Source organism: Heterocephalus glaber, unplaced genomic scaffold (assembly GCF_053883595.1).
Source record: "Heterocephalus glaber isolate CG9 unplaced genomic scaffold, H.glaber_assembly_v1.0 deba00001538, whole genome shotgun sequence".
In the NCBI taxonomy this organism is placed as follows: Eukaryota; Metazoa; Chordata; class Mammalia; order Rodentia; family Bathyergidae; genus Heterocephalus; species Heterocephalus glaber.
The window spans coordinates 21,391,475-21,413,233 of NW_028258333.1; the positions used below are offsets into that span (position 1 = coordinate 21,391,475).

At 38.6% G+C, this 21,759-nt stretch overlaps 1 protein-coding gene across 5 annotated transcripts; it reads right to left on the minus strand.

Moving 5' to 3' along the window:
- Nucleotides 1-282: 282 nt before the first annotated feature.
- Nucleotides 283-21,715, minus strand: Rad1 (RAD1 checkpoint DNA exonuclease). Of its 5 annotated transcripts, XR_015442215.1 has the most exons (8): nt 21,188-21,685; nt 20,806-21,050; nt 20,034-20,142; nt 18,124-18,382; nt 15,500-15,598; nt 11,068-15,243; nt 7,664-7,818; nt 283-859 (listed from the first exon to the last, which is right to left on the minus strand). XR_015442215.1 is itself a non-coding variant. In XM_004848642.4 (6 exons), the coding sequence occupies exons 2-6, from the start codon at nt 21,001-21,003 to the stop codon at nt 15,060-15,062; spliced, it is 849 nt and encodes a 282-aa protein (XP_004848699.2). In that variant the 5' UTR covers nt 21,004-21,050; nt 21,637-21,715; the 3' UTR covers nt 14,863-15,059. The 5 variants fall into 5 exon arrangements, 3 of the variants coding, with proteins under 3 accessions (XP_004848699.2, XP_087045408.1, XP_004848697.2); XR_015442214.1 differs by having other exon boundaries at nt 283-7,818; XM_004848642.4 differs by lacking the exons at nt 283-859; nt 7,664-7,818 and having other exon boundaries at nt 14,863-15,243; nt 21,637-21,715.
- Between the last annotated feature and the right edge of the window lie 44 nt (nt 21,716-21,759).

Sequence of the window (21,759 nt, forward strand, 5' to 3'; positions counted from 1 at the left end):
GACAATAAAAATTATGGATTACAAAATACATTAATGTGTGCAGCAGTGACAGAGCAAAAGCAGAAGAGTACTAAGGACTCTAGGGGGAAAGTCCATTTAGTAGCAGCATTACAGGTAAAAAAACAAAGAACTACTAGATACCAGGGTCCCAACCCATAAATGGGAGTGGTACATATGTTTCTCTTTTTTGTTTTTTTGAGATAGGGTCTCATTTTGTACCTAAAACCTAAAAGGATACCCCATACTCACTGTCAGGTAAAAGGGCCGAAGACCAAGACCAGACCAGGCCACAACAAGCCTTTATTAGGGGAATAGATCTGCCGGGCTGTCTCTGAACAAAGGAGAGACAAAAGCAATATGGCTGGGGCAGGGAGAGTCTTTTATAGAGACTGGGGTGGGGCTTGTAGGGGCTGAGGCAGGGTTGAATGAGGTAGTGACTAGGGAATGGAGGAGCCGGTGATGTCACTAGGTGGTAGGAGGTGAGCGAGTATTAGGTTACTGTCTAGGTGGGAACAGGGGCATGCTGGGAAGAAGGGTTTGTTCTTTGGTGGGAGCAACCATCTTGGCATGATGTCACACAGGGGAGGGGGCAAGGCACCATAGGAAGAGGGCAGCTACTATATTTAATAGCTGCTGAGGTGGTGGGAGACCTATCATTCCAGGCTTTTGTTTTATGATAGTTGGGCGAAGGTCTCTTTTTTTGGAGCTGCTTTCTGCTGACAAGGGGCGAAGATCGGGGCTAGACCTGGATCTGATGAGGTCAGTGGCAAGTGGGGACCTCTTCCTTTTGCCGTACTGGCTGGTTCCCTGCCATGATGAACTCTGTGACTGTCTGGCTGGTGAATGTCCTCAATCGTTTCTGCAAGAAATTTTGAAAACAGCGAACCAGGCATGGTCTAAAACAGAGAATTAAACAGATAATACTGAGGGGTCCCAAGAGTAGTAATAGCCAGGTGAGCCATGAGCTCCAGGAACCAAACGTACCCCACTATTGATTAGTACCTTGGGGGGCATATCTATCTGGCCCATTGAGTTTTAATTTTTTTCATTTGACATGTAATTTTTTATTTATTATTTACATAGGTTTTACAGAGACAGCTGGATGTTTAGGGGCTCATTTGTTATAGAAGTAAGAGACTGTTGTGGAAGAGATCATAGCTCCTGATCTAAGGGCCCATGTGTCATGTCCTTGCTCTTAGAGAATGAGTGGAAAGGTGATAAACACAATTTATATAATCTTTATAATCCTTTTTTTTGGGGGGGGGAATATAAAAGGTGTATGTAACTGAGCAAATGTCTTTTGGAGGCCAACATACCGATGAGTGTAGTGTTACTATGAACCTGACTTCTTCTTTAAATTCAAGGCCAGGAAAGTTTTATTCCTGTATCTTTCAGTTTTTGGAGGCCTCCTAGATATATTTAAAAATAAAGAGAACTGATAACCTCAACAAGGACACTGGACGACTTAAGGTGATCAAGTGTAACATAAAAGGCTTGATCTTTTTAGGCAAGGGTAGGTATCCAGGAAATATGAGCACAATGAGAAGAGGCATCATAAACAGAGAACAAGGATGTACATTATTTTAAAAGGAATAAATCTTGTAGCTGCTTGGTATAGAACTTATCCTGACTGTGGCTGACAAGCACGTGATTTTTTCTCAATACTCTTACTTTATGGTTTGTTTGGGTTTTTTTTGATCATTACATGATAGTTAATTAGTTATCACAGAATCAGAAAAACACTTATCTAAAAGGAGAGATCTGGAGACCAGTGGTTTTTAGGATTGGTTACCTGTAAAGAATTTTTTAAAATTTTTTTTTGAAAAGAATCTGTACACACTTGTAGCTAATTAATGATTTTTGCTTTTATTTAGTACCCAAAGTTTTGTCTTTTTGAAATGGCTGTGTCATGAGTGAACCAAAAGATTTTAATGGGTGGGCTATGTCTTAATTTTTCTGAAGTCTAGCTTTATTATTATGTCATTGTTTTGTGCCTCTTTTGGTTATTTTTTCTGCTGGGTGTTTAAGACCAAGTTAAAGTGAGACCTGTGTCAATCAATATGAACCTCTTGTTATCTATTAAGGTCAGTTAAGTCTCCCCAGGCCATTACTTTGGAACCATGTATAGTGCCTCTCTGCTTTTCTGTCAGTGTCAGCCATCTGGATGGGTTATGGCCTTGTTTGACCAAGTTGTTTTCAGTGAAAGCAGTGGAGAGTTTTTTCTTGGTGACCCTCCTTTGGCACACAGTACATTGTCCTCTGGTGTCCAGCAATCTCCCAGTTTAGGAGGTTGAGTGACTTACCAAAGATGTAGGACCCTGTAGAGAAGGTTCCCTCATGTCCTGGAACTTTGTTGACCTTGAGGGGCCAGGGCCAAAATATTGGCTGTCCTCATAGCCCAGTTACCTTTTAGTTTTGGTCTCCAAACTTTAGTTGTTGAACACCCAGAAGAGAAGGTCAATAGCATTAGCATTGTAACAAGAATAATGAACTTAACTATTATAGTTTTACCTGAATAACAAACATTTTGGAATTTAAAATATAGAGAACTGTTACTGTCATCAGTCATGGTTGTTTTTTAGTAGTTGAATTTCTGTAGAATATTAACAGAAAAAGAGCCACAAATAATATTTTAACATGACAATTATGATGACTTTACCTTTGTAACACATTTAAATGTCCACCTTGATATAAAATAGCCATCATTAAATGTACTCATTTTTTTTAAAACACCAAAAGTTTTTACCTAAATTATCTTTTAAAAAATAAATAAATAATCTTTTGATAGGATACCATCTAAAGAAAATACCCCATATATGTATCTGTTATCATAAATAGCTAGAGTGTATGAAAAGGCAAATACCTGAATCAAAAAGAGGTTATTATCATAAACAAATATTAGAAAACCTGTACAGTCAGAAAGTATAAATACATTTAGTACACTAGAAAAAATAAAACCTTGTTATTGTTGTTTTTTACAGGATATTTAGTCCTTTGAAAATGACCAATGTAAGCACACCATAATAACATATTTAGAATTTATCCCTTTGATGACAATTGATATAAACAGTATAATAATATATTTAAATAATATTTATTCCTGTAAGTCTTTTATAAGGCTATGAAAACCATCAGGTCAGTCTGTTGTAAGATGAAAACTGTTGAGGTCCCCCTAGTGAACAAAGACTGGAAAATATTTCCATGCGGCCACTCCTTTGTTCACCAAGGGGAGCATGCCTTGAACTTAATAACCTTTATCTATAAACAAAACAGCTGTATGATTGGACAAAAACAAAGATATAAGACAATTTCTAAAACTAGAGTGCACTCAAATATATTTAGCCCAATGGAATTATAATCTCTTTATAATTTTAGGTTTATAATTATAAATAAGACTATTTAAAACTTTTTGTAAGTCAATTAACAGAGATCTCTTGTAGAATTAAAATCAGAAGCAATGAAACCTCTATTTCTGTAAACCTTTTATAACAAACTTGAAACCAACAAGTAAACATATATTTTCTTTATAAATCACTTTCGCACACCTTCTTGATGTACTTAGGCCTTTTGGTCTTGTCCTGCTAATAAGACAAACATATAAAATCCTTTTATATCAAAAATATATCTTTTACTTATAGCTTTTTAAATATTTTGTCTCCGACTCACTATAAACATTTTATACTTTTGTCCATCATTATCTCATCCCCAGTGGTCTTTGTTAAGTAAATAAAGTTCTAATTCCTGTTTAATGGTTAGACACAGGTGGTTTCTGTCACTGATTACAGCCCTAAACACATGACAGTTAAGGCACATATATCACAAGTTTGTTCAAGGATTTTCACTTCATTCTTTAGTTAGGATGTTATCTATAGTGGAGCTACAAATCAAAGAAGCTATATAACCTTCACTTTGAACAGCAGAAGCAATGGGCTAATGCAAGTTTTTAAAGGGATACACTACTTAGTTTGCTTCCACAACTACTTTAATAGCTAATCTATTAAGCTTTAAAACTTTTTCTTATCAACAGAGTTATAAAGTGGGGGAGGTATGAGCGGTGAGTGATCGGCTCAGGCTAGGAGTACTTGAGAAGAACAGGTTTGACAGAGGGAGGGTTAAGAGCATAGGTAGAAAAGGCTTGTATGTAGGGGATTTCTGACCATTTGCCATTGCACTGACAGAAGTTGTGTAAATCACACAGTATGTTAAAATTGAAAGTGCCATTTTTGGGGCGTGGAAACCCATTATCTAATTTATACTGAGGCCAAACCTGATTACAATAGAAAACAAATCTTTTTGGCCTAAAGTCTGGTCCCAACAATCCGAGGGGTTTGAGTTGTGCCAGAAGGCAGCCCAGAGGCGTTGAGGGGCGGGGTTTGGATTGTTGGGCCCCTGATTAGAGCGGGTGAGGAGGAGGCAGCCCCTGGGGAGAAAGACAAAGGGGAGAAGAGTCCTTGTCTCCTTTGACAATCTCCCAGTGAGTCTCCCAGAGGGAGAGAACGAGAGGAGGCGGGCCGATGGGACGTCTCCCAGGGGCACGGTCCTGGGCCCAGAGGCTGTGGGGGTTTCTCTGACCAAGCGCTTGGATTTCTGAGAAGTCCCCGGAGGGAGAGAGAACGAGACAGAGAACCCGACGAGAGGGAGGCTGAACTCCCTACTCACCCAGACATTGGTGACCGGTGTGGATGTGTAGCGTCAGCAATGGCAAAGGTAGAAAGCCCCGGAGGGTCCTGGCAACGGCAGATAGGTCCGTTGGAGATGGCCAAAAGGTCAATCAACCCCGTCCTGCGGGGGATCGTCCCTTAATGGACCATCTACCATCCGAGTCACGGCACCAGAAATGTCAGGTAAAAGGGCCGAAGACCAAGACCAGACCAGGCCACAACAAGCCTTTATTAGGGGAATAGATCTGCCGGGCTGTCTCTGAACAAAGGAGAGACAAAAGCAATATGGCTGGGGCAGGGAGAGTCTTTTATAGAGACTGGGGTGGGGCTTGTAGGGGCTGAGGCAGGGTTGAATGAGGTAGTGACTAGGGAATGGAGGAGCCGGTGATGTCACTAGGTGGTAGGAGGTGAGCGAGTATTAGGTTACTGTCTAGGTGGGAACAGGGGCATGCTGGGAAGAAGGGTTTGTTCTTTGGTGGGAGCAACCATCTTGGCATGATGTCACACAGGGGAGGGGGCAAGGCACCATAGGAAGAGGGCAGCTACTATATTTAATAGCTGCTGAGGTGGTGGGAGACCTATCACTCACCAAGTCCATAGGTTGGTTACATTAGGGTTCACTCTTGTGTACACTGTATGGAATCAGACAAATACATAATGACATGTATCTACCATTACAGTATCATCTGGAGTAGTTTCAGTGCCCTAAAAATCCTATGTTCTACTGAAAAGTTTTAAAATTTTACTACAGTATTTTGTGAAACCTCACAGTCTTAAGAAACCACACCTGGAAATTTTCAGTGTAATACAACCTAATGGAAAACTATAGATGAGAACCAAGCTACTTTCTAGATTCAATCAGTCATAACCAGCAATCTGGATAACCCAATCCAGTCAAACCACCTGGTATTTGTTTTGTGTGTGTGTGTGATACCAGAGATCGAACTCAGGACCTTGTGCTTGCAAGGCAGGCACAGTGCCACTGAGCTAAATCCTCAACCCAAAACACCTAGTATTTGTAACAGACCTGAGCTAACATACACAGCTTTTACAATTCTTGACATTTTTGAAGTGTCTGAGGATCCTACAATCTTTATACCAAGAAATCAAACTCAAACCAAACTCCCTCACATACAGATTTCAAAAAACATTTTTTCCATTTTTATTTTTTATTAGTACTTTTGCAGCACATAATGATTACACTCTTAATAACCACAAGGGTAAGTGTATACAACCTGCTCTGTAAGCTCGCTGAAGCCTCACTTACTGATTTGGTAAATTCACTCAACACTTGGCATGAAAGATCCACTTAAAGTAGGCTCAACAATATTCCAATAGGACTATCCTAATTGAGTCAGCAGCAACTGTTCTAGAAATCTTGGAAAGAAATACACGGAGACACAATTCGGATAAAATAATAAAAGTTCTACTTGCAAGTGGGCGGGACCGCCAGAAACCAGTCTGGTTAGTATCTGAGCCCTTGTTCAGTGTTTCCCTTTTCATATCCTTTTTAGCCATTATCTCATCCCTAGTGGTCTTTGATGTGTAAATACAATTCCAGTTCCTATTTACAAGTCACAGACACAAGATAGGCACATATACATTGTAAATTCAGCCACACAATGCAACTTTGTTAGGTTAATGAAGTTACTGGTTAGAGTCAGATTACCTTAAGCAATGAGAGTTACAGGACAAGCAAATCTTAAAGGAACACATTACTTATTTTGCTTCTACAACTACCTTAATATTCAATTTACTAAGTTATCTAAAACTTTTCCCTATCATTCCTCCCTGTGTTTACTTTGGGATAGTTCTTCTATCCATTATAAGTTCTATCCAGTTTATCTACATTTCTTAACACTAGCATTTGGTAGTGTTGAGCTGCATCAATGAGCTGCTGTATAAATTTTGAAATCCATTGGATGACACAAGGACCAAACATTAATATTAATATTATAACAAGAAGGGGACTCAGAAGAGGTCCTGTCCAAGTTTTCCATCCTGCCCAAGTAAAATTAATCCCATAGGATAGCTCTCCTATACCAAATTCCTTATCAAGAGCCTTGATCTGATCTTTCAGTTTGTCTAGTGATTCTTGTACTACACTATACCAGATTTATTAGTGTAATAATAACACTCTTCACCAAGAAATAAGCAAGTCCTTCCTTTCTGGGCTGTTAGCAAATTGAGAGCATGCCTATTCTGTAATATGACATTGGCCAGTGAATCTAGTTGGGTTTCTAAAGCCTGAAGTGCATCTTGAATTTCCTCAAGATCTTTTCTAATTTCTTGTCCTAATGAAATATATTTCTCCTTTTAGCCAAATAGGATCCCATGGGGCTGGCATATACATAGATATAGGATTACATTGACCTTGTTTACACAATTACCAGTGGCTCATCCAACAAGGGAGCCATTGATCCAAACTTGTGTTTTCTCTTTGCAATATAATTTCTCATTAGAATACCCCCAAAGTCAGAAGCTACCCCAGGTCCCCCATAATGTTTTTTGGGGGTAGGCATCAAATATTGTAAATGGATAGCCTTCTGGTTCCCATTTTACAAGTCACATATTGTTCATCAAACTTCATCACTAGGCCTAAACACCTGCAGTTTGAAAACAAAGAAACTTAAAGCAGTGGTGATCTGGCACAATACAATAATCCATATCATCCTTGTTGGTGCTTCCGTTCTTCAGTCGTGTGTTGACTCACCAGCCTCTGGAGTGGTAAGAGCAAGGCTTTGAGTGTGTTGTCTTTCTCAGCTTTCAGTGTCAGCTTTATTGTTACCTTGTGCAACGAAGTCTTTGCCTTTTTTGACGTCCTGAACAATGTATTACTGAGACTTTGCTAGGTTCCCACACTGCCTCTAGCAACTGTATAATTTCTTGTTTATTTTTAATTAGCTTCCCTTCTGCCATGAGAAGACCTCGCTCTCAGTAAATCATGCCAATGATGTGCATTGTAGCAAATGCATAGCATAAGTCCGTATATATATATTTACCTTTTTACCCTTTGCCCATCGGAGTGCCTGTATGAGTGCCCAGAGCTCAGCATGCTGTGCCAACTAGGAAGGGGCTCCGGCTAGGATCACCTCATTCTTTGTGGTTACCTCATATCCAGCATGACAAACTCCATCTTCCACGAAGCTGCTCCCATCTGTGAACAGAACGAGGTCAGCATTGGACAAGGGTGTCATTTGTAGGTCAGGGAGGCTACAAAAGAGCTCATCGGTGACACTCAAGCAGTCATGATTGGGAAGGCCTATCTCAGAGGGCAAGAAGGTAACAGAATTTAAAGCTTTTACAGGAATAAACCATAAGCGGGGGTTCTCACAGAGAAGGGCTTGATACTGAGTAACCTGATTATTTGAGAGCCATTGATGCCCTCTTGTGTTTAACAGTTCCAAGACCACGTGTGGAACCTGCACAGTAAGGTCCTGACCTAGAGTTAGCTTGTCTGCTTCTTGGATTAATAAAACTGAGGCTGCCAAGGCCCGAAGGGAAGGAGGCCACACGTTTGCTACTGGATCTAAATTTTTAGACAAGTATGCCACTGGTTTATTCCATGGACCTACTTCTTGGGTTAATACTCCAAGGGCCACATGGTTCTTCTCAGTCACATACAGAACAAAAGGCTGCTTTACATCCAGTATGCCTAAAGCAGGGGCAGCTGCTAAGGTCAGTTTTATTTTTTTTTTAAAGTTTGTTTTTTTTCTAGAGCCCAAAGTAAATGATTTTTTTCTTTTCCCTTTAGGACTTCATAAACAGGTTTAGTCATCTCTGCAAAACCAGGAATCCAAATTTTACAGCAGCCTGTCGCCCCAAGAAGCTCCCTCAGCTGTCTCTTATCTCATTTATCTTTCCTCTTAGCCCATTCCTTGTCTTTCACTAACTCTCTATTTACATACACTTTCCTACCCAATTGTAGCAACTGTGTTATATTCATACCCTCCCAAGTTTCTTGCTTTTGAATTTTCCTTCTAATATCTTGAGCTAACTGGGTCACAAAGTCATACTGATTAGCTGATGGTTATCAGGAACAGCAGGATCAAATGGTGTATAAATTCTGTAAACTTTACAGAACCACTCGTAAAATTTCTCAGGGCTCTCATCGGGCTCCTGCTGTGTTTCTAGCACTTTAATCATATTTGTAGGCCTTTTACTTGAGGCTCGTATCCCTGCCAAGAGGGCTGTCTGATAATTGCTTAAGCTGTCCTGGCTTCCTGGGGTGTTGGGGTTCCAATTGTGCCACTCATTTACTGGAAATTGTTGTTCATGTCAAGCATCTGGATTTTGTGCCTGCCGGCATTCTAGGAGAATTGATCTTTTCAATTTCTCCTAAAACTCTCTGCATTTCTTTAGAGGTTAACAAAGTTCTACAAAGTTCTTTACAGTCCTCCCAATTAGGACAATGGGTAGCAAAGATGGAATCAAATAATTGAAACATTTTGGAGGGGTCTTGGCAGAGAATAAATGACTTTCTTTTTCTCTGGACCTAGCCTCCTTTGTCCTTTTTTAAAGTCAAATCTGAAATATCACACCTTGGTCTGACATATTTGTGCCTTTTCCCAACAGTCTTCTTTTTTTTTTTTTAAACTCACTATAAAGGAGGGGGTCATATTGTAACCTGCTGGCTCTTAAACCCTTTGAAGATGACCAATGTACACATATTATAGTAACATATTTAGAATTTAACCCTTTGATGACAATTGATGTAAACATAAACTTTTCATAACAAACTTGAAATATTTTCTTGATAAATCATTTTCTCACATCTTTTGACATACCTAGGCCTTCTGGTCTTGTATATCTTTTTAGCTTTCTAACAAGACAAACATACAAAATTTTTATATCAAAATTGTATCTTTTATTTATAGCTTTTTAATATTTTTTTATTTCACTATAGACCTTTTATCATAAACTTGTCTTTAGCTGTTAAAATTTTTAAGTGTCCTTTTCTCTTCTCAGATTGTTGCACTTTAAATTTGGTTGGCTGCCAACAGAAGGGTAGTAACCTTGAGTTTTTTTTATCAACAAAGTACAGAAAAGAGCAATTTAACTGTATAATTACAAAGAATTTGCAAGGTACAAGAAATATTTTAAGCACACCAATTAAACATCAACTCAAACTGAAACACAGATAAATTTATCAATTAGCTAAAATTTGTAACTTGATTTCTCTTGTAAAATTTCTTACTTTCTCTGGCTTTATTTTATGCCCTTCAGAGCTTTCTTAGCTGTTTTCAATCCATTACTCATTTTCTCTTTTCAATTTTTTTCCAATTTGAGTATAAGACCTATTCTATCCTCTCTGAGTCTGACCACAGCATGCACCTTCTGGTGCTCTAGAGCCAAGTAGTTCTCATGCTTTTGTCCCCACCTCCTTTGACCCTGTGAATTTAGCCACTCAAAAGCAGGGGGAAAGTCTAAATTCTCTTGGTCCGGATCTAAAAGGATCAGTTTCTTTTCAGCATTGTCCCCTTTCTGACGGAGGATCAGGATATTGCTTTTTGCTTCTGGACCACATATATGAAGCCAAGGAGGCATTCTGTGGCACAATTTGAGCCATAAATCAATATAGGGAAATTGATCTGGATGTTCCCGCCCAGGGGCGGTGACTGTTAGCCAGATGAACCAGATGAGACCCTCATCTAGAGATATCTCTGTTGGCCAAGCTAGGCAAAGCTTGGGCCATTTTAACTCACGAAAGGCTCTAAGTTTTGGGGTTTCATCTTAATACCATAATTTCCAGTAAAACTTTTCTTAAAATTCCTAAGCATGCATTCCAAAACAGTAGGACGAGATGTTCCTTTTCCACGATTGGCCAATTAGAGTGTTGGTGTGTGTATGGGTACCCTTGTATGGAGATGCAAAACAAAGGTGGGGAATCCCTCACCTGCCTGGCTGTGGGCCTCTTGGGCACCTTAAGGTCCATTCAGGCTAAGGTGGGCTGTTGCATAAGCTCACTGTTGTGTTTTTGTTAAACACAACCACAGAACCAAAAGACAGACCACACACAAGTTCCACGACTCAGGGAGGACTCTAAGCACAAGCACCTCCTCCCTCTGTCTTGTTCTGCAGCTCATTCCACACACTCTCCTATCCAGAACTCTTTCACTCACACATTTATTCAGAAGTTATCACATTCCCTCCTGGTGACCCCCCTAACTGTAACCAAAACAAATGAAAGAAGCTACCTCCCCAAATGGCAAAGCACAAGGGGTGATCGGGCCCCTGCACTATTTTTGCCCAAAGTTCACAAAGTGAACCAAAACAAATGGGAGGAGCTATCTTCCCAAATGGCAAAGGATAAGGGGTGATCAGGCCCCTGCGCTGTATTTGCCCAAAGTTACAAAATACAATACACAAAGTGAAACCAAAAGTTAATTAGTAGGGGGTTTCTCACCCAGCAAAGGAAAGAGACAGATGAGACACCAACAGCAGCAGCCCTCCTTCTGTCGTCCTGGGTTCGGGTGATCTCAGCCAGGAAGTGTGTCCTGTTGGGGAGCCTAGGAAATTAGTCCCAGGGGTGTGCCTTTCCTCTTGAGGAGATGGAGAGCCACTCCCTCCAGTGGGATTCAGGCTAATGCTCAAAAGGGATATTTCATTCCCGATTCCCGGTCAGGGAACCAAATATTTCAGAAATCTCAGAAAGAAATACATGGAGACACAGAATTCGGATAAAATAATAAAAGTTCTACTTGCAAGTGGGTGGGAACTTTTTATATCCTTTTTAGCCATTATCTCATCCCTAGTGGTCTTTGATGTGTAAATACAATTCCAGTTCCTATTTACAAGTCACAGACACAAGATAGGCACATATACATTGTAAATTCAGCCACCCATTGCAACTCTGTTAGGTTAATGAAGTTACTAGTTAAAGAGTCAGATTACCTTAAGCAATGAGAGTTACAGGACGAGCAAATCTTATTTTTGCTTCTACAACTATCTTAATATTCAATCTACTAAGTTATCTAAAACTTCTCCTTATCACAACAACTAGAAATTCTAAGACAAAATGCCAAGAAGCATGACATAGGAATCAGACTTCATGCCTGAGGGTCAAAGGCCACAGGCCTTATAAAACTGTTTCCTTTTCATGCAAGGAAAAGGAGCTACTTTGAACTGAGTTCACATTTCCTGAATATCTCTAGCTTTACTAATGAGAGCAGCTACTACTATGTATTATATTGTTTAACAAATTATTAATTTCAAAAAGAAAATATTTATCAAGTCCTCTGGCTGTGACTGAGAGATGCGTATCAGAAGCACTTAAATTGCCTGTAGCATTCTGATTGGAACACTGGCTGTCCACATCCCACAGTGGGAAATCCTGTACTGTAATTATTGCCTGCCACTGGGGTGGATATAACCTGACACATGTATAAAAGCAATACTGCCTATTCTGAAGAGGATGAAAGCAAAGTACAAACAATGAAGAAAGGATATCATGTAACTGCTCCAACTGCTCAGGATCTGACAAATTTTATTTCAGATGATAAGGGATAGGCAACATGAAGTCAGGGAAGGGAATAAGGGAGTCTATCTTGTTTAGAAAGATTTCTACTCCAAACTGTTGAGAATGCCACATGCTACCCTTTCAGAAACTGTAACTTATTTTTACTAGGACTCTTTGATAACGTTCTGTGGCTTATTATAAAAATCACTGTGTTAGCAGCCTTATTTTTATTAGAAAAGAATTTAATACATTATTTATTCTTATAGTTCTGAGGCCTTGCATCAATTCTAATGGAAAACACATGATTAAACAAATTAAAAAAGAAAAGACTGCCTGTTCATTACAATAACCATGATTTTACTGAAAATAAAGTGAGATAAGCTCCAAAAAGGGACAACTAAAACTCTTATAAAGAAGTTTGTATTCTCCGTATGCTAAACATGAAAACAAACTAGTGGTACCAAAACACCAGCTCTGCCTAAGGAAGCACTCCCTCTAATGGTCTTTCACTGGATCTAAAACAAAGTTAAAACTCCAGAAAAATTCCTAGGTCAAAGAGAACACACATAAATAGGAAATTCTTTATTAAATCAACACCTTGAGGTTAGGGTGATTTAGAAAAAAATCCATTAGTTTTTTAAAAAAAAAATTTTTTTTTGGTTTCTTTTTTTTTTGAGACTGGGTCTCACTACATAATTTGGCTGGTCTTGAACTCACTATATAGCCCAGGCTGGCCTCGAGCTCCGGTGATCCTCCTGCCTCAGCCTCCCGAGTGCTGAGATTACAGGAATGCGCTACCATGCTCAGCTTTTTCAATTTTTTTTTGGTTTTTTGAGACAGTCATTCGTTTCTTGACTCTAAATAGCTGAACACTCATGCAGCTAAAATGTTTTAAATGCTCATCCTTATTAAATCTATTTAATTATTCAACAAAAATGTTAGATTAAAATAAATTTAGAGCTAAATAATCAGAATTAAATGACTAATAGTATATTAAAAGGCAATCTGAAAGTAGAGATTCTTTCATCTCACAAATATTTATTGAATTCCTATTATAGGTACTGTTTTAGGCACAAGACATGCTAGTAAACAAAAAACAATAATTAACTATCTTATTTTAAATTTATTTACTTTTGGGTGAGATAGGTTTCTTGTAAAAGCTGTTACACAAATTCTAAAAGTGCCATAATACTACCCTATTTTAAAAATAAAGAAAAATTATAATCCTTGAAATACTATTTTTATAATTATATTTCAGATGTTGTTGGTGCTATTTATCTAAACAAAAAATACTTTGACAACATGTAGTAGCTTCATCCATTTCCTTCATGAATACATACTACACTTTATAAAATTTTAACTTCTTGTAATCAGCTGGGCATCCTGAGACTGTCCTTGGGCTACAACAGAGCCGTGCACGTATCTGGGAAACAAGCCCTGTAGCAGCTCTGGAGAAGCCATTCCTCAAGGAGAGCTACCTGCTGCAATACTCTCCAAATGAACTTCCTGTAAGGACGGGCGCCTGTTTTGAGGTAGGGCATTCCCAAAGTACCACCAAATGTTGGTGAGTATCACTGAATGGTTCTCAAGTGGTTCACAGTTTGGACTTTTATTTGGGGAAAGAAATGGTCACAGTGACTGACATTAATGGGTAAAGGCATGGGAGGTAAATGAATCCTACAATATGATCATAGTCTTTTCCCGTGAAGCGCTGTCACACCCAAAAGGCCAACAGTGCTAGTCCTTGAAAGAGACATTAAGCTGTTGTCACCTGGTATAGTAACAAAGATAAAAACTTCATTTGTCATGTATTTTTTCTGCTACAGAACATGTCAGATAATTTCAGCATATTTTGCCAGATACAAAGAATATTTATATTGCACAAAAATATTTCAGTGAAAACCCAGGAGAGTACAAAATCATGTAATAACTGGTTTTCTATATGTTGGTTTGGTCAAGAAGCTGTTATAGGTAAATGGAAAGAAATTACCGCATCGAATAGTTCTGAAAAGAAAATCTGTAACTCTGAAGATTGCTTATAACCTATCATAGACTTCTTCAAAAAGTGTATTTTAAAATAAATCACATAAAGAATTATCAAGATTGGTTTGGTGATGCTTTAACTTCAGAACGTTTGTGAAGAAAACATATGTAAAACCAACCACCTCTGAGCTGAGTGTGGTAGTATATACCTCTAACGTCAGCTAGTTGGGAGGTTGAGGGAGGAGGATCCCAAGTTAAGGGCCAGCCTGGGTAACTTAGCAAGATCCTGTCTCAAAAAGTGATGAGGATATAGCTCAGTGGGGCCCTGGGTTCAATATGCCATACTACCAAAAACAACAAAAGAAAATAAACACCTCAATGCAATTAAATAATATTAAAATAGTTCCCAAACTCTGGCACACATCAGAATTTCCTTGAGAAAGCTTAGACTGCTGACGCCACCCCCCAAGTTTCTGACATATTTCCAGATGATTCTGATAGTGGTCTGGGTAGGACACTTTGTGAACCAGTCTGTTTTAAGATCTAGTCTCCAGGATTCAAATTAACAGGCCATTTCCATATGCCTTTGCTTTTTCTAACAGTAAATAAATAACAGATCATTTCAGATGTGGCATCATTAAACTTCAAACCTTTAGATCCTTAAACTGTTCTACTTAAATAGAACATATAATTCATCTATCTTGACTCACAATGATTGTCATGAGTGCAAAAGAAAGAACCACACGATAGTCCATTAAGCTGGATAATCTATGACTACAAGAAAATATTTATTTATAAAATACATAGCAATTGTTAGCCTATGGAGACCTTGCTCCTATCTTCTCTGTCCTCCTTCCCTATAGAAAATACAAAAGGAAATCATGAAGAGTACTGTTTTGAGAATGAGAATACAACCTATTATCAATGTACATAAATATCACAGTGAATTCTCATCCTCAGGACTCAGGTTCTGGAATGTCTTCATCTGGGGAACAGTAATAGTCCACAAAACATACTCGTCCATCTTCATTTCTAATCATATACTGTAATGAGAGGAATCCTCGGGTATCTGTCCTGATAGATACCTTACATGATAAAACTAATGCCTTTGTAGAGGGTTTCAGTAAGGAAATCTTGTACCTGTAGAAGAGTAAATAAAAAGCTGTTTGTTATTTGGATATATAACACAGTGCTTATAACTCCAAGTAAAGAACAAAAGTTAGCCAAGAACTACTAAATAGCAAATATGAGAATAAAATGAAGTATTTATCTAATTTCTAATACATTCTCTTGCTTTTTTATTCATCCACTACTACAACCCCAAATCTCCAACTAAATCAAGCATCCTACCACTCATTTTAAATGTTATATATTTTTGTTAACAGATTGACCTGACCTGTTGACCTGGGTCTGATTACAGTGAAATGCTTCCATCAAATCACAATCTTTGGGATAGTCAAGGTGCGAGCTTCCTGCATTTCCAAAAGTAGATAACCTGTAGTAGAAAATGAGCAACTCATTTATTCACTGGTCCAACAATAAACAACACTAGGATCCAAATAAATAAAACATTTCCTTCAGGAGCTTATTCTGGTGGGTGACTCAGACATATAAATGTTGAGCTGAGAGTAGTGGCACAGGCCTGTGAATCCCAGCCCTTGGGACCTGAGGCAGGAGGATCACTGCGAGTTCAAGGCCAGGCTGGGCGACATAGTGAGTTCAAGTCAGCCTAAACTACATAGCGAGATCCAGTCTCAGAAAACAAACAAACAAATAAAAAAAGGTTTACAGGTTCTTTAACAAACACTATAATAAAGACTCCCACAGGATTTTGTGGGTGTACAGGGCAACTAGCAAATTAGCAACTAACTGGAAGAAAATTAGTCCCATCAATCTATATATCATATTAATAATGAATTTTCCATGTCCTTAAATTTAGAAATATGTAACTAACAAAGAGAACTGGGGCAAGATGGAAGACTGATCTAAGCCTACTTGGGTCCTGTTCCCAATCCTTATTGCCATACCAAGCACATAGGCTTTTTTGTACCTTAGACAGCTCTTAAGCAATTTTAGGGTTTTCCACACTTAGCAGTATCAGCAATTGTGTACAGATAATTTGAAATGTTTATATGCGATCTGAGGAATTTATTAAGCATTTGCTATGGGGTCAGCATGCTAATAAGTACAATATGAGCACTGGGATCAGACCTTGGTATTGGTTTGCCCCAAGCTCCACCTCCCAGGTGTTACTACTGTTCCTAGAGTCCATCTTTTCTCTCGTCTTCCAGTATAACCTCTTTCTGAGTATCTTCTGCTCAGGCATCACACCCGGCCATGACGGCGGCTCTCAAATCTAAATTTGAAGTCTAGACTGATCTCCTGAGTGGTACACCCTCACATTTAACTACTCCCTGTTGTCAAAAGAACCTCAAATTTAACACATCTGGAAAGAAATTTTAACTCCCACTTTTCTATCACAAAACTGTTTCCCATCTTGGAGATAAAAGATACCATAATATACCTAGTTATTCATGCAAAGAGAGCTCACTTAAAGGGGATCCTCTGAAATACCTGTAAGTGGGGTTTCACTGATTTCCATTTTGTTTAATATTTTATCACACCTCAAGCCAATGTTTTATTTGCCTAATACTATAAGACAAGCCTGCAGTTCTTCTAAAGTGGAATACAAAAGGAACACCCTATACTTCTTATTCTGTATGTATTTATCTCCTTTATGCTTTAATTCTGAAATATTTCAAAAGAGAAAAAAATACTTAGATCCTCTTCCTAGATTGTTAAATTCTCTAAATTGATTCTAATCCTGAAAAAAGACTTGCCATTTTATAATTTATTAGTACAAAATATCAGTAATAGTTGATAGGGTTTTTTGGGGGGAGGGGGAGGGCACTGGGCATGAACCCAAGGCCTCACATATACAATCTACCACTGAACTGTATCTTCAACCAGTTTTTTTTTTCTTTTTAGAACAGGAAAAACTTATTGAGAGAAACATAACTTCTGCCTAAAAGAGACAGAAGGGGACCAGAAAGTGGGTTGCCCAACTATTTTTTTTTTTGGTACTGGGGATCAAACTCGGGTCTTTGCGCTTATGCAGCAGGCAGTGAAATCACTGAGCTAAATCCCCAACCCCAGGCCCAATCATTTTTAAAATTTTATTTTGAGGCATGGTCTTGCTAAGTTGCTCAGGCTGGCTTTTGAGCATGTGATCCTCCTGCCTCAGCCTCCTATGTAGCTGGGATTTCAGGTCTTTGTTGCCACTACACCTAGCTAGCTTGATAGTTTTGACATTGTGTTCTTGCAGAAAATTACCCTCTCTTAGGAAGCTTTCCTTGACCATGCCTCCCTGAATACTCAAGTACTGTACCCACAAGTATCTATGAATATTATTTTAGCAATTAGTGGTTTGTAATTTTGTTCCTTCTCTGCTGTTTCACATATTCTTATCACGTAGTTTAATTTTAAGCTATTCCTCCTAAATCTTAAAACGAATATGCACCCTGTAGGTAATTAGTAGATACTATGTAAATAAACTATGTATCAAGAAGTATTTACATATTTTTATATTCTGAACTCAAAAGCAAAGAGATAAAGATACCACATAATACAAACACCTTTTCTAAACATTTAAACCCAATATTTCTCATGGTATAACCTGATCTAAAACAGCAAGTTTTCAACAATGAAAAGGCCACTAGTTTATGAACTAGAAAACTAGGTTTCTCAACTACCAACTGACACTGCCTAACTATAAAATCCTAAACAGTTACTCCTCTGGGTTTTAAGGCTCTTGATCTGTAAAATTATGAATAAAGAATAAAAATTCTGGGCCAGGTATTTAGCTCAGTGGTTTCACCACCTGCTGTGCAAGCGCAAGGACCCGAGTTTGATCCCCAGTACCAAAAAAAAGAAAAAGAATAAAAATTCTCGAACTTCTGAATAATTCTAGGAACTTGGATAAGAATTCCACAAACTAAACAAATGTATGCTTTCAAGTACCTGAAATATGGCTTGTCAGGAGATATAGTGATCTGTAGGACCTCACTTGTCATATCCAGTTCAGAAAATGCTTCACGGAGCCCCTCGGACTGCAGAATAATTTTACTGATAACATTGGTGGTGCAGAAATCAAAATCCAAAGTTTCCTGAGGCTCCTGAGTATTGATTTTGCAGATGGTCACCACTCCTCCTTCTTCCAGAAATAGCATCAAAGGGTGACCGTATCCTTGGTAACACATCCGAAGTGCAGTTAAAGTCCCTGCAATGGAAAGAAATCATACTGGACTCAGCTTTAAGGTTCTCGGTTCAGCTTCTCCTAATAACACATAAAATCTGTCAAAAATAATTTATTCTGCCACATTTCTTAAAAGAAGTTTCTAGACTAACTGCAGGAAAAGTGGAAATTGGAACAAAATGTAACTAATAATTTTCAGCTTACCAAAAATGTCTCAGCAATTGTTTACTGATCTCATTTTATTTAGAGTCCGCCAGAAAATATATATACATCAGAAAAACTTGTATAAATATTTTAATACAAAATTTATTGAGATATCATGAGATTAATACAAGTTAACTTTGGCCTCTACAATTATAAGAGGTGCTCAAAGTGGTGGGCATTAGCTTGCAGACATTTATTAGCATGGCAAGCTGCTAAAATGTATATACCTTTTTTGTCTCTCCTCTCTCTCTTTCTCTCTCTCTCTCTCTCCAAAATTTCAGGATGGAGACTGTAAAAAAGGCCAGCAACAGAATGGCTGCCAAATATGCTGTTTCTTGAAGGCTCAGTTTGTGCAACAAGTGAACTGCTTTCATACTGTACTATATTTCCAGCATATCTGTGATAAGGATCCTTCCAACCTCTCCTATCAGGACACAGTCTTCAAATTTTCTCAGATTTTAAGATCATATTGCGAACAAAAGAAAGGGTGTATAATGCCAGTGTGAATTTTAACACTTCAAACCACAAATGACAAGAAGGAATATAACAAAATATCATAGCTCCTCTTTCTTACTGGATAGAGCTAGAGTGAGGAATGGGGTAAGGCGGAAGCTTTTAGAAAAAAACAGCAGGAAAGCACTGTATTAGAAAATATATAATAGTGGAACTGTCAGTGCAAAATTAAAATACATTTTCTAGAGAACTGTAACTGAATTTTTCTTAAGTAATATCCAAGTTGCTTTTCTATGAAATAACAGTCATTTTTCTGGGGATTCCTTGTAGTTTTATACCCATATCAACTGAATTTCATCATTTCTAAAAATAATTCCCCAAGCAATGAAAAAAACCAAAAAATATATAGATATATATGGAAAAGACTTGAGGAACTAGACATAATAAACAGGGTTAAAAAAATTTGGAACACAGTAAACCAGGAGTCAGGAGAACTCATTTCTATTTTTCCCTGCCACCAAGTAGCTATCCAATTCTGAACAAGGCAGAGAAAAGATGAAATTGAAAATATTTCTATGTTCAAACTCTTTTTCTTTGCTCAAATTTAAAATCTCCTAAACCTTGTAAGTTAAATGTAAATACTTTCACAATTATGAAAAGAACTATAAACATGCATTCACTTGATTGCAAACAGTCATAATCCATGATTGTGACCATTGAAAAATGAGTTCGAAAAAAAAAAGTTAGAATTTTCCAAAGAAATGTTTATATTCTACAAACACCTTCCTGTGTTTGTATTCTCAATACCTTCCTATGTTCTTCCTGTATGTTTGACCATTCTGTATGCTTTTATGTCTTTATTTTTTATAATTATCAACACCTAGTTGTATAAATTAAGGGGCTTCACGGTGACATTTCCATAGATGCATGTATCTTGCTCTGATCATGTCCACCCTCCCTTCTACCCTCTCTTGCTCTTTCCTCCTTTCATGTCTTTAATGATAATAAAATAGTTCACCTGGCATAGGGTTTGATCCAAAAATAGATAAACAGTCTAGAAGGACAGTTAAATTAATTCGAAATATAACAGACTCTTCCCGAACCAGAAACTCTTGAAATACTTCAGCCTATGAAAAAAGGTAAAAATGAAAATGAAGTTGCTATATTAAAGAATGAAAACACAGGATTCTATATTTCGCTTTATATGTTCCAAAAATAACAGCACTGAGCTAACTCTTTGAAAAACCTTTCTTGCTACCAAGGAAAACATCTTAGTTTTTATTTCAACTATTACCCATTAGAACAATTCTTCTCAACAGTTCAACAGTTAAAGGTGTAACAGTGATTTAGGCCCCATTCAAAACTTTGTGAAGGGTCTTTTATCTCCACTGCTGGTCCTAAACTTATCCCTTACTTGATGCTCCCTTGTCTGCTTTATGTGCTTATCAGTTGACTAGGGTCATTTACTTTTGACAAAGTACTTAAATTGTGCCTCCAGTTCTAACATGTAAAAACGGGACTGAGAACCTACTTGTTAGTGTTGTGAGAATGAAAAAAGCTGAGCACTCAGAAGAGTTCCTATCCTATAGTTTGGCTCAAATAAACTTTAGTCATTATTAACCATTATCTTCGTAAAACAAGATGTGGAAAAGAATCTGTCATCAGGGGAGAAAAATCTCAAATAATGACATTTTGTACTCTTACATTTTGTCTAATAAGCCCTTCCAAAATTCATGAAACTGTGTAAAGAATTATCATGTCACAGGCTAACAGGTGCCTTTTTTGCATACCTGAATAAAAGCATTGGCTTGCACACACTTTGCATTTTCCACAGTAACCTTGATTCCATTTTTGGTAGTGAAACACGTGGCATGTTCTTGGAAATGAATAGCTTTCAAAATAGTGGAGAAATTCCTAACGTTGTCAAGGCTGGCCACTAAGCAGTACTGATCATTCTCATCTTGGATATGCTGGGTCAGGAGGGGCATGGTCTACAGCGCTTTCGTTCCCGCTGCTCCTGCAGATCAGGAAACACCTGAGAGGTGTGACAATAAACCAGTTAGTGCTGCCAAGGACCGGAGATCAGAACCTGCGCGACAGGAAGTGGAAGTGCCCAGGAAGTTTAATTCGGGGACCAGATCCAGCTGAGCCTCTGCCTTTGGGGACAATTACCTCTTCAAGTATACGTTTCCCGGTCTTTGGTAGGCGGGCAGTGATCCGTGAAAAGTTGCAAACTATAAAAATACGCAACTCACACGGTAGGTTTTTCTTTACTTCGGACAGGTTTCGCAATGCCAAACAGGCTACGTTCGCCCAGAGTCTGTGTGTACCCCCCAGGTCATTATCCTCGCCTCATCAACCAACAGAACATGATGGGGCGCCGGCCTTCAGCCCTCAGACGATGCCTCAAGAGTCCCAGACAACCCCTTCACCAGCCCGTCCACGAGGCAACCGCAGCTTACTCAAGGGAAGCCCCTGGGGCGGACACCCTATCTTGTCGTGGGGTATGGATACTAGAGAGCCCTTCCCAGCTAGGTCCCCGGACAGATGACTTGCACCTCCCGGGAAACGGCAAGGAAAATGCAGCGGATCCCGGCACTCTTCTCGGATCCAACCGCTACCTCGGTCACCAGCAACCACAGAGTTGAAGGAGGCCTAGAGAGTCACGCGTACAGGACCCCAAAACCGGAAAAAGGCACCATAGAGCTGAAGAGGGACAGCGGAGCCGAGCGAAAATACCATAG

What these genes read in the sequence shown, in the direction of transcription:
- Rad1 (XM_004848642.4), bottom strand. Translation starts at nt 21,003, where the DNA reads ATGCCCCTCCTGACCCAGCATATCCAAGATGAGAATGATCAGTACTGC. An exon ending in AAGCCAATGCTTTTATTCAG is followed by an intron (nt 20,143 to 20,805) that starts GTATGCAAAAAA and finishes CTTTTTTCATAG; the next exon opens with GCTGAAGTATTTCAAGAGTT. An exon ending in TGGATCAAACCCTATGCCAG is followed by an intron (nt 18,383 to 20,033) that starts GTGAACTATTTT and finishes TTTCCATTGCAG; the next exon opens with GGACTTTAACTGCACTTCGG.